This window comes from Oncorhynchus clarkii, chromosome 28, assembly GCF_045791955.1.
Source record: "Oncorhynchus clarkii lewisi isolate Uvic-CL-2024 chromosome 28, UVic_Ocla_1.0, whole genome shotgun sequence".
Lineage (NCBI taxonomy): Eukaryota > Metazoa > Chordata > Actinopteri > Salmoniformes > Salmonidae > Oncorhynchus > Oncorhynchus clarkii.
In genome coordinates this window covers 48004316-48021563 of record NC_092174.1, presented here as the reverse complement: position 1 = coordinate 48021563, position 17248 = coordinate 48004316, and the positions used below count along the sequence as shown (strand labels likewise).

General features: G+C 47.0%; 1 protein-coding gene across 4 annotated transcripts; it reads left to right on the top strand.

Annotated features, from left to right (window-relative positions):
* The first annotated feature begins 1900 nt into the window (after positions 1 to 1900).
* On the top strand, positions 1901 to 15798 carry LOC139387058 (Rab geranylgeranyltransferase subunit beta). 4 transcript variants are annotated; one of them, XM_071133038.1, is made up of 10 exons: positions 1901 to 1957; positions 2431 to 2538; positions 3280 to 3477; positions 3762 to 3867; positions 5305 to 5357; positions 7187 to 7297; positions 9239 to 9364; positions 9583 to 9732; positions 12698 to 14106; positions 14733 to 15798. In XM_071133038.1, the coding sequence occupies exons 1-9, from the start codon at positions 1955 to 1957 to the stop codon at positions 12836 to 12838; spliced, it is 996 nt and encodes a 331-aa protein (XP_070989139.1). In that variant the 5' UTR covers positions 1901 to 1954; the 3' UTR covers positions 12839 to 14106; positions 14733 to 15798. The 4 variants fall into 4 exon arrangements, with proteins under 4 accessions (XP_070989139.1, XP_070989142.1, XP_070989140.1 ...); XM_071133041.1 differs by having other exon boundaries at positions 1904 to 1957; positions 12698 to 14040; positions 14667 to 15798; XM_071133039.1 differs by having other exon boundaries at positions 1904 to 1957; positions 12698 to 14139; positions 14502 to 15798.
* The last annotated feature ends 1450 nt before the right edge of the window (positions 15799 to 17248 follow it).

The following is a 17248-nucleotide window of genomic DNA, read 5'->3' as shown; positions in this document are numbered from 1 at the left end:
ATCGAGCGTTCATTACAGCTATATATCGAGCGTTCGTTACAGCTATATATCGAGCGTTCGTTACAGCTATATATCGAGCGTTCGTTACAGCTATATATCGAGCGTTCGTTACAGCTATATATCGAGCGTTCGTTACAGCTATATATCGAGAGTTCGTTACAGCTATATATCGAGCGTTCGTTACAGCTATATATCGAGAGTTCGTTACAGCTATATATCGAGCGTTCGTTACAGCTATATATCGAGCGTTCGTTACAGCTATATATCGAGCGTTCGTTACAGCTATATATCGAGCGTTCGTTACAGCTATATATCGAGCGTTCGTTACAGCTATATATCGAGCGTTCGTTACAGCTATATATCGAGCGTTCGTTACAGCTATATATCGAGCGTTCGTTACAGCTATATATCGAGCGTTCGTTACAGCTATATATCGAGCGTTCGTTACAGCTATATATCGAGCGTTCGTTACAGCTATATATCGAGCGTTCGTTACAGCTATATATCGAGCGTTCGTTACAGCTATATATCGAGAGTTCGTTACAGCTATATATCGAGAGTTCGTTACAGCTATATATCGAGAGTTCGTTACAGCTATATATCGAGAGTTCGTTACAGCTATATATCGAGCGTTCGTTACAGCTATATATCGAGCGTTCGTTACAGCTATATATCGAGCGTTCGTTACAGCTATATATCGAGCGTTCGTTACAGCTATATATCGAGCGTTCGTTACAGCTATATATCGAGCGTTCGTTACAGCTATATATCGAGCGTTCGTTACAGCTATATATCGAGCGTTCGTTACAGCTATATATCGAGCGTTAGCTAGCATGCTAACTGCTGCATCCAAAATAGTTATTTTGCAAAGATCACAACCAAATATAATTAATTCTAGCTAACGCTCGATATATTGCTGTAACAAACGCTAGCCTTACTGCTTGGAAGTGTTAAGTATAATGCAGTTGATTTGCGATGACAAACATATTAAGACGTTCATACGGAATTTAAAATCAAATTATAATCCAAAAGCATTGTGACATGCACTCACGAGCAACATGTAAATTGACTTTTTTTGCTGGCGTTCTGCAAGAACTCCATCGTTTTGCCACCAACTTGTGCGGCAATGTCTGCAAACACAGAACTTAGTCTTAGAATAAATAGTTTATCTATTGGGATTTGGACAATCCTGTTAATGTTTTTCACCACTTTGTGTTCACCCAGCGTTAGATCTATTTACTCAAAGAACAAGTTTGACAGCACAGCAGATCTATTTACTCAAATAACAAGTTTGACAGCACAGCAAAAGCCCCCTGGTTGTCACTAGCTTACATTTATTGAACTAGGCAAGTCAGTTAAGAACAAATTATTATTTACAATGACCGCCTACCACAAGGCCTCCTACGGGGGCCTGGGATAAAAATATATATATATATATATATATAGGACAAAACACACATCACAACAAGAGATACCGAAGACAACATAAGGCTGCAACATGGGTCAAACATTATTGGAAAAAGTCAACAGCACAAAGGTCAAGAAGGTAGACAACAATACACCACACAAAACAGCCACAACTGTCAGTAAGAATCTCCATGATTGAGTCTTCGAATGAAGAGATGGAGATAAAACTGTTCAGTTTGAGTGTTTGTTGCAGCTCGTTCCAGTCGCCAGCTGCAGCGAACTGAAAAGAGGAGCGACCCATGGATGTTAGCCACAAAACCCATTTCTACAATTTATCTTAAAATTAGATTTTAAACTCAACCTTAATCACACTGCTAATCTTATACCTGACTATAAACTTTAAGACCAAAATATATATATGTTTTGTCGACAATTTTGAGTGTGGCTGTGGAAACGTTTTATGTCCCACCCTGTCTGTCGCGTTGATGACGTGTACTTTTCATGAGGTAAACATTCTGCGCCGCCAGATGATACGAAGATATCAAGGATGGTAACTTGAATCGCGATTAAAATGACTATTCTTCTTCTTGTACTTTTCCATAAATTGGACACAGCTGATTCAGTTTGTTTCGTATTATCTGCTTGTACTTATAGAGTGAGAAATATATTCCCTGTCGATTAAAAAAACAAGTCTTAGCAAAAATGATGGCTAACTGTAGCGAGTAACGTTACTGTCATTGTTTTCATCCAGAGCAGAGGAAATGGCCCGCTAGAAAATCAAGCTATGTTGTAGCAGCTGCTCATCTCTATCCAACGGCTCTTACTAGAGAAGAAAAAAAAACAATGATCTTCTCAATCTGAATGTTGTATTCTGAGCAGCAGTCAATGTATAATTTGCCAAACTGGTAGTTGCTAGCTAGCTCCGTAGTCAGTTTACTAGGCTAGCTAGCAGTATCTGCCTTGCTCGTCTTGCATCTGACAATGAAATAACCGTTAGCTACATTTCTCCCATTGTTATTGTAGGGGACCCAAGTAAAAGATGTAGTGATCAAGTCTGATGCCCCCAGTGCTCTACTGTTGGACAAGCATGCAGACTATATTGCTGCCTACGGCTCCAAGAAGGATGACTATGTAAGTATTGGATGTTATGCTGACATCATTTCCCTGACTCCCGTCTGTGGCAGGTGAACAAGGATGTCTTTGATTAGACCAGTCATGGAAAGCATTAAAAACTAAAAAACCTGCACCTCTCCAAGACATGTTTGAGAAACTCTGCTCTAACTACGTGGAGGTAGTTAGCTATCTATGTTTCAATTGTTATTTGATATCCTGTGTCATCCCCTCCCCTCCCCTCCCTTCCCTCCCTCCCCTCCCTTCCCTCCCTCCCCTCCCTCCTTCCCTCCCTTCCCTTCCCTCCCTCCCTCCCCTCCCTCCCTCCCTCCCCTCCCTCCCTCCCTCCCTCCCTCCCTCCCTCCCTCCCTCCCTCCCTCCCTCCCCTCCCTCCCTCCTTCCCTCCCCTCCCTCCTTCCCTCCCCTCCCTCCTTCCCTCCCCTCCCTCCTTCCCTCCCTCCCTCCCTCCCTCCCTCCCTCCCTTCCCTCCCTTCCCTTCCCTCCCTCCTTCCCTTCCTCCCTCCCTCCCCTCCCTCAGGAGAACACGTTGTCAGAGTACATGAGGATGAGTGGATGTAGCTAGCTAGCTGTGTCATCCCCTCCTCCCCTTCCCCTCCCTCCCCTCCCCTCCCTCCCTCCCTCCCTCCCCTTTCATTTGTTGATTGGTTGCCTGTATCATCCCTCTCCTCTGCCAGAAGTGGATGTAGCTATCTACTAGTTAACTGGTTTCAGTCATTGATATCCTCTGTTTTCCCACCACAGGAGTACACCCTGTCAGAGTATCTGCGGATGTCAGGTATCTACTGGGGCCTGACGGTGATGGACTTGATGGGTCAGCTGACCAGGATGAACCAACAGGAGATCTCTGACTTCATCAAGTCCTGTCAGCACGACTGTGGAGGCGTCAGCGCCAGCATTGGACACGACCCACACGTCCTCTACACGCTCAGTGCTGTACAGGTATAATACAACACCACCCACACCTGTTCTACACTCAGTGCTGTACAGGTATAATACAACACCACCCACACCTGTTCTACACTCAGTGCTGTACAGGTATAATACAACACCACCCACACCTGTTCTACACTCAGTGCTGTACAGGTATAATACAACACCACCCACCCAGATGGGATACATAACATCATTAGTTTTTGGACACGTTCAGATAGTAACAATCTATTTCATGCCTAGAAAACACAACTGTGGACACATATAAACTCCATGCTGTCCGTCTCCCTCAGATCCTCTCGTTGTATGATAACGTGAACGTGCTGGACGTGGACAAGGTGGTGGAGTACGTCAGAGGACTGCAGCAGGAGGATGGCTCGTTCGCTGGAGACAAATGGGGTGAGTTTACTTTATGTCTGGGTTTCTGCACAATGTCGAGATGATAGTGGTGGATGCATTGAAGATCATAGATACATTTTTATAACTTGAGATGAAGCTGAATTTATCTAACCAAATCATCCCTACTGCCTCTCAAGACCCTGACGGAGGACCCCATCTCTATGGAATCCCAATCCTTTCCCATTTTAATTATATATATATATATATATATATATTTCCTTCCTTAGATAAAGCCCTTGTCTGAAAGATTACCAGAACGCTCAAATCAATTCAATCCGACCTCAGTAGATGGAATAATATCCCAGTTCCTTTAACCGACAGTGTATCTATTGTCAAAATGAGTACAGTGTATTCAGACCCCTTCCCCTTTATCCACATGTTGTTACGTTACAGTCTTATTCTAAAATGGATTTAATAGTTTTTTCCCCTCATCAATCTACACACAATGCCCCATAATGACATCACAATGCCCCATAATGACATCACAATGCCCCATAATGACATCACAATGCCCCATAATGACATCACAATACCCCATAATGACATCACAATACCCCATAATGACAAAGCAAAAACAGATTTTTAGACATTTTTGCAAATGTCAAATAAAAGCAACTGAAATACCTTATTTATATGGGTATTCAGACCATTTGCTGTGAGACTCAAAATTGAGCTCAGGTGCATCCTGTTTCTACAACTTGATTGGAGTCCACCTGTGGTAAATTCAATTGATTGGACATGATTTGGAAAGGCACACACACCTGTCAATATAAGGTCCCACTGTTGATAGTGCATGTCAGAGCTGAACCCCCTTGTAGCATCAAACCCAAGAAGACTCGCGGCTGTGATCGCTGCCGAAGGTGCTTCAACAGAGTACAGAGTAAAGGGTCTGAATACTGATGGAAATGTGATATTTCTGTAAAAAAAAAAAAATATATATTATACATTTGCAATAAACTCTTTTTACTTTGTCATTATGGGGTATTGTGTGTAGATTGAAGAGGGGGAAAAAAACGATTAAATCCATTTTAGAATAAGGCTGTAACAAAATGTGGAAAAAGGGGAAGGGGTCTGAATACTTTCCGAATGCAGTGCATATTACCACAGCTGAATTTCTGTAGTTCCATTCTTCCCATGGCGGGAAGGGGGGGAGGATGGGGACTGAAGGGGGGGGAGGATGGGGACTGATGGGGGGATGGGTTATCTTTGTATGCATTTCTTTGATTATTTTTACCTGTAACCCCCCCCCCCCCCCCATCTGAAAAAACAAACAAAAGTAAATCAAAAGTTGGTCCAAGAGCTGATACTTGTGGCCCTGGCAGTCTGTTGTTGCTGATGTCTGTAAGCAGGAAGTCACCCCACTGCCTATCATGATGCCATATTGCTGAGTCTACCTTTAAAACCTAACCTGTCTGTCTTCATCTACTGTCTCTACAGGGGAGATAGACACACGATTCTCTTTCTGTGCTGTCGCAACACTCGCATTGCTGGTACGGCTCAAATGAACTCTGTCATTTTGTCTTTGGTTACTAGCTAACACATTATATTCTTTACTTTTACACCAGAATGCATATGTTTTTTTCTCCTGTATTATAATCATTTAGTTAACTTGTATAGTGCTTTTCATTACAGAAAATTAACTCAAAGTACATGAAAAGAAAAACAAACAACAAATTGGGATGGTGATTGCATGTCTTTGTTTTCGGATGAAAGGCTGAGAGTGGAGACAGTTTGGATGAAAGGCTGGGAGTGGAGACAGTTAGGATGAAAGGCTGGGAGTGGAGACAGTTTGGATGAAAGGCTGGGAGTGGAGACAGTTAGGATGAAAGGCTGGGAGTGGAGACAGTTTGGATGAAAGGCTGGGAGTGGAGACAGTTAGGATGAAAGGCTGGGAGTGGAGACAGTTTGGATGAAAGGCTGAGAGTTGAGACAGTTAGGATGAAAGGCTGAGAGTGGAGACAGTTAGGATGAAAGGCTGGGAGTGGAGACAGTTTGGATGAAAGGCTGGGAGTGGAGACAGTTAGGATGAAAGGCTGGGAGTGGAGACAGTTTGGATGAAAGGCTGAGAGTTGAGACAGTTAGGATGAAAGGCTGAGAGTGGAGACAGTTAGGATGAAAGGCTGAGAGTGGAGACAGTTAGGATGAAAGGCTGGGAGTGGAGACAGTTTGGATGAAAGGCTGAGAGTGGAGACAGTTTGGATGAAAGGCTGGTAGTGGAGACAGTTAGGATGAAAGGCTGGGAGTGGAGACAGTTAGGATGAAAGGCTGAGAGTGGAGACAGTTTGAATGAAAGGCTGGGAGTGGAGACAGTTTGGATGAATGGCTGGGAGTGGAGACAGTTTGGATGAAAGGCTGAGAGTGGGAGACAGTTTGGATGAATGGCTGGGAGTGGAGACAGTTTGGATGAAAGGCTGAGAGTGGAGACAGTTAGGATGAAAGGCTGAGAGTGGAGACAGTTAGGATGAAAGGCTGAGAGTGGAGACAGTTTGAATGAAAGGCTGAGAGTGGAGACAGTTTGAATGAAAGGCTGGGAGTGGAGACAGTTTGGATGAAAGGCTGGGAGTGGAGACAATTAGGATGAAAGGCTGGGAGTGGAGACAGTTTGGATGAAAGGCTGGGAGTGGAGACAGTTTGGATGAATGGCTGGGAGTGGAGACAGTTTGGATGAAAGGCTGAGAGTGGAGACAGTTAGGATGAAAGGCTGAGAGTGGAGACAGTTTGAATGAAAGGCTGGGAGTGGAGAGTGTTTGGATGAAAGGCTGGGAGTGGAGACAGTTTGGATGAAAGGCTGGGAGTGGAGACAGTTAGGATGAAAGGCTGAGAGTGGAGACAGTTAGGATGAAAGGCTGGGAGTGGAGACAGTTAGGATGAAAGGCTGGGAGTGGAGACAGTTTGGATGAAAGGCTGGGAGTGGAGACAGTTAGGATGAAAGGCTGGGAGTGGAGACAGTTAGGATGAAAGGCTGGGAGTGGAGACAGTTTGGATGAATGGCTGGGAGTGGAGACAGTTTGGATGAAAGGCTGAGAGTGGGAGACAGTTTGGATTGGAAATCAGTGTAGCGTCTGGAGGGAGGGGGCTTCGATGGTTCAGCCAGAGAGAAACAAATTACAGCACATTGCACATTGTTGTTTGTTTCCTCTATGTAACATTACAGCACATTGAAACAAATGTTTATTTTGTATATAAGACACCTCACAAGTCATTTTGGCTTTGTTTGCTAGAATAGGGCTTGTATTGTTGGAGGATAGATGTTGTTCTGTGTCTTGTATCATTAGTCTGTACACAACAGTAGTTAACTATTTGGTCTGTGTGTCTGCAGGGTAGGCTGGATGCCATTAACATGGACAAGGCTGTGGAGTTTGTTCTGTCCTGTATGAATTTTGATGGAGGGTTTGGCTGCAGACCAGGATCAGAGTCTCATGCCGGACAGGTATGCAGGGTTCAGCTATTGGTTCTTCTACTAAAAACTCAGCCCCCAAAAAAAGAAACGTCCTCTCACTGTCAACTGCGTTTATTTTCGGCAAACTTAACATGTGTAAATATTTGTATGAACATAACAAGATTCAACAACTGAGACATAAACTGAACAAGTTCCACAGACGTGACTAACAGAAATTGTTTAATGTGTCCCTGAACAAAGGGGTCAAAATCAAAAGTAACAGTCAGTATCTGGTGTGGCCACCAGCTGCATTAAGTACTGCAGTGCATCTCCTCCTCATGGACTGCACCAGATGTGCCAGTTTTTGCTGTGTGATGTTACCCCACTCTTCCACCAAGGTACCTGCAAGTTCCCAGACATTTCTGGGGGGGAATGGTCCTAGGCCTCACCCTCCCATCCAACAGGTCCCAAACGTGCTCAATGGGATTGAGATCCGGGCTCTTCGTTGGCCATGGCAGAACACTGACATTCCTGTCTTGCAGGAAATCACGCACAGAAGGAGCAGTATGGCTGGTGGCATTGTCATGCTGGAGGGTCATGTCAGGAAGAGCCTGCAGGAAGTGTACCACATGAGGGAGGGGGATGTCTTCCCTGTAACGCACAGCGTTGAGATTGCCTGCAATGACAACAAGCTCAGTCCGATGATGCTGTGACACACCGCCCCAGACCATGACGGACCCTCCACCTCCAAATCGATCCCGCTCCAGAGTACAGGCCTCAGTGTAATGCTCATTCCTTCCACGATAAATGCGAATCCGACCATCACCCCTGGTGAGACAAAACCGTGACTCGTCGGTGAACAGCACCTTTTGCCAGTCCTGTCCGGTCCAGCGACGGTGGGTTTGAGCCCGACGTTGTTGCCGGTGATGTCTGGTGAGGATCTGCTTTACAACAGGCCTACAAGCCCTCAGTCCAGCCTCTCTCAGCCTATTGTGGACAGTCTGAACATTGATGGAGGGATTGTGTGTTCCTGGTGTAACTCGGGCAGTTGTTGTTGCCATCCCGTACCTGTCCCGCAGGTGTGATGTTCGGATGTACCACTCCTGTGCAGGTGTTACACGTGGTCTGCCACTGCGAGGACGATCAGCTGTCCGTCCTGTCTCCCTGTAGCACTGTCTTAGGCGTCTCACAGTACGGACATTGCAATTTATTGCCCTGGCCACATCTGCAGTCCTCATGCTTCCTTGCATCATGTCTAAGGCCCATTCACGCAGATGAGCAGGGACCCTGGGCAGTAGAAAGGCCTCTTTAGTGTCCTACGTTTTCATAACTGTGACCCTAATTGCCTTCCGTCTGTAAGCTGTTAGTGTCTTAATGACCGTTTCACAGGTGCATGTTCATTAATTGTTTATGGTTGATTGAACAAGCATGGGGAAACGGTGTTTAAACCCTTTACAATGAAGATCTGTGAAGTTATTTTGGATTTTTACTAATTATCTTTGAAAGACAGGGTTCTGAAAAGGGATGTTTATTTTTTTGCTGAGTTTGTTACTGTCATGTATTTAGAAAAATCTATTTCAGCCATTATTCCATAGTTTAATAATTTTATTTCCTCCCTCCCATCTTTTCCTTGGCTTCTCCTCGCTCTCCAACCCTCCCCCCTGCTCTCCTCCCCTCCCTCTGCTCTCCTCCCCTCCCCTCTGCTCTCCTACCCTTCCCTCTGCTCTCCTACCCTCCCCTCTGCTCTCCTCCCCTCCCTCTGCTCTCCTACCCTCCCCTCTGCTCTCCTACCCTCCCCTCTGCTCTCCTACCCTCCCCTCTGCTCTCCTACCCTCCCCTCTGCTCTCCTACCCTCCCCTCCCCTCTGCTCTCCTACCCTCCCCTCCCCTCTGCTCTCCTACCCTCCCCTCCCCTCTGCTCTCCTACCCTCCCATCCCCTCTGCTCTCCTCCCCTCTCCTCTCCTACCCTCTCCTCTCCTCCCCTCTTCTTAGATCTACTGTTGTACAGGGTTCCTGTCTATAGCAGGTCAGTTACACCAGGTGAATGCTGACCTGCTGGGCTGGTGGCTCTGTGAGAGACAGCTTCCCTCGGGAGGTCTCAACGGACGCCCTGAGAAAGTAGGAGCTTGGGGGTTTATTCGGTCATTAATATCATATAATTCACAGTTCTATTTCATTCTGTGGTTTGGGATTCAGCACAAGGCGTCTGGCTTACTGACAGAAGTTTAATGTGGTGAAACATACATATAGATTCCCTACCCTCATTGCTGGGCATTTCAAACGATTGACTGTGGCATCATTTGTTACTATGTCTCATTGTAACCTCTCTCGGCTAGCTGCCTGATGTATGTTACTCGTGGTGGGTGCTGGCCTCCCTGAAGATCATTGGTAGAATCCACTGGATAGACAAGTCCAAGCTGAGGTCCTTTATTTTGGCCTGTCAGGATGAGGAGACGGGGGGCTTTGCTGACCGACCAGGAGACATGGTGAGCTCATATCATCTCGGTTAACCCAGGATGTAGCAGGTAGGAGGGGATGTAGCAGGTAGGAACGGGGATGTAGCAGGTAGGAGGGGATGTAGCAGGTAGGAGGGGATGTAGCAGGTAGGAGGGGATGTAGCAGGTAGGAACGGGGATGTAGCAGGTAGGAACGGGGATGTAGCAGGTAGGAACGGGGATGTAGCAGGTAGGAACGGGGATGTAGCAGGTAGCAACGGGGATGTAGCAGGTAGCAACGGGGATGGTAGCAGGTAGCAACGGGGATGGTAGCAGGTAGCAACGGGGATGGTAGCAGGTAGCAACGGGGATGGTAGCAGGTAGCAACGGGGATGGTAGCAGGTAGGAACGGGGATGGTAGCAGGTAGGAACGGGGATGTAGGAACGGGGATGTAGCAACGGGGATGTAGCAGGTAGCAACGGGGATGTAGCAGGTAGGAACGGGGATGTAGGAGGGGATGTAGCAGGTGGGGGTGAGTTTAGCAGGTAGGAACGGGGATGTAGCAGGTAGGAACGAGGATGTAGCAGGTAGGGGATGTAGCAGGTAGGGGATGTAGCAGGTAGCAATGGGGATGTAGCAGGATCGGAGATGGTAGCAGGTAGGAACGGGGATGTAGGAGGGGATGTAGCAGGTAGCAATGGGGATGTAGCAGGATCAGGGATGGTAGCAGGTAGGAACGGGGACGTAGGAGGGGATGTAGCAGGTGGGGGTGAGTTTAGGAGGGGGGAGTTTAGCAGGAAGGAGGGGGGTTAGCAGGTGGGGGAATTTAGCACGTAGGGGTGAGGGTTAGCAAATAGGAATAGGAACGGGGATGGTAGCAGGTAGGAACGGGGATGGTAGCAGGTAGGAACGGGGATGGTAGCAGGTAGGAACGGGGATGTAGCAGGTAGCAACGGGGATGTAGCAGGTAGCAACGGGGATGTAGCAGGTAGCAACGGGGATGTAGCAGGTAGGAGGGGATGTAGCAGGTAGGAGGGGATGTAGCAGGTAGCAACGGGGATGTAGCAGGTAGGAACGGGGATGTAGCAGGTAGCAATGGGGATGTAGCAGGATCGGAGATGGTAGCAGGTAGGAACGGGGATGTAGGAGGGGATGTAGCAGGTGGGGGTGAGTTTAGCAGGAAGGAAGGGGGTTAGCAGGTGGGGGGAATTTAGCACGTAGGGGGGAGGGTTAGCAAATAGGAATAGGAACGGGGATGGTAGCAGGTAGGAACGGGGATGGTAGCAGGTAGGAACGGGGATGGTAGCAGGTAGGAACGGGGATGGTAGCAGGTAGGAACGGGGATGTAGCAGGTAGCAACGGGGATGTAGCAGGTAGCAACGGGGATGTAGCAGGTAGCAACGGGGATGTAGCAGGTAGCAATGGGGATGTAGCAGGTAGCAACGGGGATGTAGCAGGTAGGAACGAGGATGTAGCAGAACAGGGATGTAGCAGGTAGGGGATGTAGCAACGGGGCTGTAGCAGGTAGGAATGGGGATGTAAGCAGGTAGGAGGGGATGGTAGCAGGTAGGAACGGGGATGTAGCAGGTAGGAGGGGATGTAGCAGGTAGCAACGGGGATGTAGCAGGTAGCAACGGGGATGTAGCAGGTAGGAACGGGGATGTAGCAGGTAGGAACGGGGATGGTAGCAGGTAGGAACAGGGATGGTAGCAGGTAGGAACGGGGATGGTAGCAGGTAGGAACGGGGATGGTAGCAGGTAGGAACGGTGATGGTAGCAGGTAGGATCGGGGATGTAGAAGGGGATGTAGCAGGTGGGGGTGAGTTTAGGAGGGGGGGGAGTTTAGCAGGAAGGAGGGGGGTTAGCAGGTGGGGGAATTTAGCACATAGGGGGGAGGGTTAGCAAATAGGAATGGGGGGAAAGTTTAGCAGGTAGGAACGGGGGGATGTAGGAGGGGAGTTTAGCAGGTGGGGCGGAGGGTTTAGCAGGTAGGAACGGGGGGATGTAGGAAGGGAGTTCAGCAGGTGGGGGGGGGTTTAGCACGTAGGGGGGGGGGATGTAGGAGCAGGTAGGAACAGGGGGGGGGGTTTAGCAGGTAGGAACAGGGGGGGGGGTTTAGCAGGTAGGAACAGGGGAAGAGTTTAGCAGGTAGGAATGAGGGGGAGGGAGTTTAGCAGGTAGGAACAGGGGGGGGGGGTTTAGCAGGTAGGAACAGGGGGGGGGGGTTTAGCAGGTAGGAACAGGGGAAGAGTTTAGCAGGTAGGAATGAGGGGGAGGGAGTTTAGCAGGTAGGAATGAGGGGGAGGGAGTTTAGCAGGTAGGAATGAGGGGGAGGGAGTTTAGCAGGTAGGAATGAGGGGGAGGGAGTTTAGCAGGTAGGAATGAGGGGGAGGGAGTTTAGCAGGTAGGAAGTGGGGGGAGTTTAGCAGGTAGGAGGGGGGGGGAGTTTAGCAGGTAGGAGGGGGGGGGAGTTTAGCAGGTAGGAACGGGGGGGGGGTTTAGCAGGTAGGAACGGGGGGGGGGGGGGGGGGGGTTTAGCAGGTAGGAACGGGGGGGGGTTTAGCAGGTAGGAACGGGGGGGGGTTTAGCAGGTAGGAACGGGGGGGGGGGGGGGGGTTTAGCAGGTAGGAACGGGGGGATGAGTTTAGCAGGTAGGAACAGGGGGGGCGGAGTTTAGCAGGTAGGAACGGGGAGAGTTTAGCATTTAGGAAGTGGGGGGGAGTTTAGCAGGTAGGAAGTGGGGGGGGGGAGTTTAGCAGGTAGGAAGGGGGGGAGTTTAACAGGTAGGAACAGGGGGAGAGTTTAGCAGGTAGGAATGGGGGGGAGGGGGGGGGGTTTAACAGGTAGGAAGGGGGGGAGTTTAGCAGGTAGGAAGGGAGGGGGATACCCTTACTTGATGTGTAAACCTTGGCTGACACCTGGAGGCTCATCTTAGTTCCCAGTGCTAATGGCTACATTTAGCTAGGTAGGTTCATGTCTCTGCCCTCTTCCTCATTCTGTCCCCTCTCTTCTTCAGGTGGACCCATTCCATACTCTGTTTGGCGTAGCAGGCCTGTCTCTGCTGGGAGAGGGTCAGATAAAGGACGTCAATCCTGTTCTCTGTATGCCTGAAGACGTGTTGGAGAGGCTAGGCTTGCACCCAGACCTCCTCAGCTAGCTCTTCAGTCATCTACACACACCAGGGTCGACCTCTCCACCTCCCCACCCTGTACCCCTTCACCTCCCCACCCTGCACCCCTCCACCCTGCACCCCTCCACCTCCCCGGGACACAGGGCTCAGGAGACGGGTGGTTTAAGGGGGACAGACTAGTGTTGTGTATAGAGGAAGGCAGTAGTTCCTCCCAAGGACGTTTTAAAGGCTTGATAGTTTGCTGTCCAGTAAATTGGTATGAAGCATCACATCCCTTCTCTCTCTTGGGTCCTGGTCCTCAGCTCTACACCTCTTGTCCCTGCAGCTATAGTCTTTAACAGGTCATCTAGCAGTATGTCATGACAACGTTTACACTGTCTAATATTGCACCCTATTCCCTAATATAGTGCACTCGTTCTGACCAGGGCCCATAGGGGAAAAGGGTGATATTTTTGGACACAACCCAGGAAGAACACATCACTGCTGGTTCTCCACTCCCCTGGTAGTTAATGTATTGATCGTTCACTCCCCTGGTAGTTAATGTATTGATCGTTCACTCCCCTGGTTAGAGGGGAACCAGCAGTGTTGTGGATCTTCTGCACTTCTTTACAAAACCAACCAATAATCCCTGTCTTTTGTGATGCTAGCAACTGGAGCTACTTACAGCTGGGAACTCACTGACCACAAACCTTGTGTTGGGTTGGATTGTTTTCTTAATATACAGGTAGAACTGCCAAAATAAAGGAAGCGCTATACTTGAAGGCAGGTGCTTCCACACAGGTGTGGTTCCTGAGTTAATTAAGCAATTAACATCCCATCATGCTTAGGGTCATGTATAAAAATGTCCCAGTTGCCCATTATTTTGGCCACCATGTCTAGAAGAAAAGATGTCAGTGACTTAGAAAGAGGGGTCTGAAAGGAGCATAGGGGGTTTAAAGGCTGTGTGTGTCAGTCCACAGATGTCAGGCCGAGACACTGCGTTTTCTGCATCAACAAAACACCAAATGATGTAATTTCTCGTGGAAGAATGGTGGCTCATTCCTCCAATAGAGTTCCAGACTCTAGTACAATCTCTGACGAGGTGCATTGAACCTGTTCTGATTGGTGGAGGCCCAACGCCCTATTAGGACACTTGATGTTGGTGTTTATACTTTATTTTGGCAGTTACCTGTATATTGTAATGAATTCAGGTGACTATGCAGCTGCGGGGTTATATAGGCCTGTGTAGGGTTAGTGATTTGGATAATCTAATCCTGTGTAGGGTTGGTGATTTGGATCATCTAATCCTGTGTAGGGTTGGTGATTTGGATAATCTAATCCTGTGTAGGGTTAGTGATTTGGATAATCTAATCCTGTGTAGGGTTAGTGATTTGGATAATCTAATCCTGTGTAGGGTTAGTGATTTGGATAATCTAATCCTGTGTAGGGTTGGTGATTTGGATAATCTAATCCTGTGTAGGGTTTGTGATTTGGATCATCTAATCCTGTGTAGGGTTAGTGATTTGGATAATCTAATCCTGTGTAGGGTTAGTGATTTGGATCATCTAATCCTGTGTAGGGTTGGTGATTTGGATCATCTAATCCTGTGTAGGGTTTGTGATTTGGATCATCTAATCCTGTGTAGGGTTGGTGATTTGGATCATCTAATCCTGTGTAGGGTTGGTGATTTGGATCATCTAATCCTGTGTAGGGTTGGTGATTTGGATCATCTAATCCTGTGTGGGGTTGGTGATTTGGATCATCTAATCCTGTGTAGGGTTGGTGATTTGGATCATCTAATCCTGTGTAAGGTTGGTGATTTGGATCATCTAATCCTGTGTAGGGTTGGTGATTTGGATCATCTAATCCTGTGTAGGGTTGGTGATTTGGATCATCTAATCCTGTGTAGGGTTGGTGATTTGGATCATCAAATCCTGTGTAGGGTTGGTGATTTGGATCATCTAATCCTGTGTAGGGTTGGTGATTTGGATCATCTAATCCTGTGTAGGGTTGGTGATTTGGATCATCTAATCCTGTGTAGGGTTGGTGATTTGGATCATCTAATCCTGTGTAGGGTTGGTGATTTGGATCATCTAATCCTGTGTAGGGTTGGTGATTTGGATCATCTAATCCTGTGTAGGGTTGGTGATTTGGATCATCTAATCCTGTGTAGGGTTGGTGATTTGGATCATCTAATCCTGTGTAGGGTTGGTGATTTGGATCATCTAATCCTGTGTGGGGTTGGTGATTTGGATCATCTAATCCTGTGTGGGGTTGGTGATTTGGATCATCTAATCCTGTGTAGGGTTGGTGATTTGGATCATCTAATCCTGTGTAGGGTTGGTGATTTGGATCATCTAATCCTGTGTGGGGTTGGTGATTTGGATCATCTAATCCTGTGTAGGGTTGGTGATTTGGATCATCTAATCCTGTGTAGGGTTGGTGATTTGGATCATCTAATCCTGTGTAGGGTTGGTGATTTGGATCATCTAATCCTGTGTAGGGTTGGTGATTTGGATCATCTAATCCTGTGTAGGGTTGGTGATTTGGATCATCTAATCCTGTGTAGGGTTGGTGATTTGGATCATCTAATCCTAGTACACCACCTAGTAGCATCCAACATTTTGGCGCTAAACATTTTATATATCCAAATCTCATCCTTCATGGAGAGTTACTGAATCGCACTGAGTCATTCACGTCATCTTAATCTGGGATCCTTAAATAGTTTTTCCCCCCAGAGGGAGTCTGTGATTGTGTCCTAAACGGCAACCTATTCCCTATCTAGTGAACTCTTTTTGACAAGGGGCCATAGGACTTTTTGTCAAGAGTAGTGCGCTAAATAGGGAATAGGGTGCCATTTGAGAAGCACTCTGTATTATAGCGATAATCACTTTTAACATATGCATTTATTTCTGTGTTTTTCTTTTGTTTTCTGAGAACCATATTGAATTTGTTGTCAGTGTCATATGTGATGTCAACTTGTTGTGCTGTTGTTACCTATAAATAAAGGCTTGGCGTCAATTCCATTTAAAATCAGTCAATTCAGGAAGTTGACTGAAATTCACTTTTTAAAAAAAATGTATAATCGAGAATAGAATCATTTTGAGGAGAATTGGAATTTCAGTTTACCTCAAGAATTTACTGAATTGAAATGGAATTGACCCCCAACCCTGTACCTGAATGATATCCACCTGTCCAAATGTTGAGGACAATTAATACATATCTGTCTACTCACCTGTAACAACAGTGTTAACTCATCCTGTAGTAGGCAATAAATACATTGATTCAACTGTGAAGTTGTGGTGTTCATATTGGGGGGGGGGGGGACCGAACAGTAGACGGGAGGTCTGGGGGGGACATTTAAAACATGTTTCCTGCAATTCTACACAGTTTGCCAGGACTTATTATGCCTCTTCTGAGGGCTATGCAGGGGTATTCACTGGGGTATATGGAGGGGTATTCAGTGGGGTATATGGAGGGGTATTCACTGGGGTATATGGAGGGCTATTCAGTGGGGTATATGGAGGGGTATTCACTGGGGTATTCAATGGGGTATGTGGAGGGGTATTCACTGGGGTATGTGGAGGGGTTTTCAGTGGGGTATATGGAGGGGTATTCACTGGGGTATATGGAGGGGTATATAGAGGGGTTTTCAGTGGGGTATGTGGAGGGGTATTCAGTGGGGTATATGGAGGGGTATTCAGTGGGGTATATGGAGGGGTATGTGGAGGGGTATTCAGTGGGGTATATGGAGGGGTATTCAGTGGGGTATATGGAGGGGTTTTCAGTGGGGTATGTGGAGGGGTATACATTTTACAGGGTAAAAAGTCCCTGTTTTAGGTCAGTTAGGATCACCACTTTTATTTTATTTTAAGCTTTTTTATGGTGGTTTTGGAGCAGTGGCTTCATCCTTGCTGAGAGGCCTTTCAGGTTATGTCGATATAGGACTTGTTTTACTGTGGATATACAGTGCCTTGCGAAAGTATTCGGCCCCCTTGAACTTTGCAACCTTTTGCCACATTTCAGGCTTCAAACATAAAGATATAAAACTGTATTTTTTTGTGAAGAATCAACAACAAGTGGGACACAATCATGAAGTGGAACGACATTTATTGGATATTTCAAACTTTTTTAACAAATCAAAAACTGAAAAATTGGGCGTGCAAAATTATTCAGCCACTTTACTTTCAGTGCAGCAAACTCTCTCCAGAAGTTCAGTGTGGATCTCTGAATGATCCAATGTTGACCTAAATGACTAATGATGATAAATACAATCCACCTGTGTGTAATTAAGTCTCCGTATAAATGCACCTGCACTGTGATAGTCTCAGAGGTCCGTTAAAAGCGCAGAGAGCATCATGAAGAACAAGGAACACACCAGGCAGGTCCGAGATACTGTTGTGAAGAAGTTTAAAGCCGGATTTGGATACAAAAAGATTTCCCAAGCTTTAAACATCC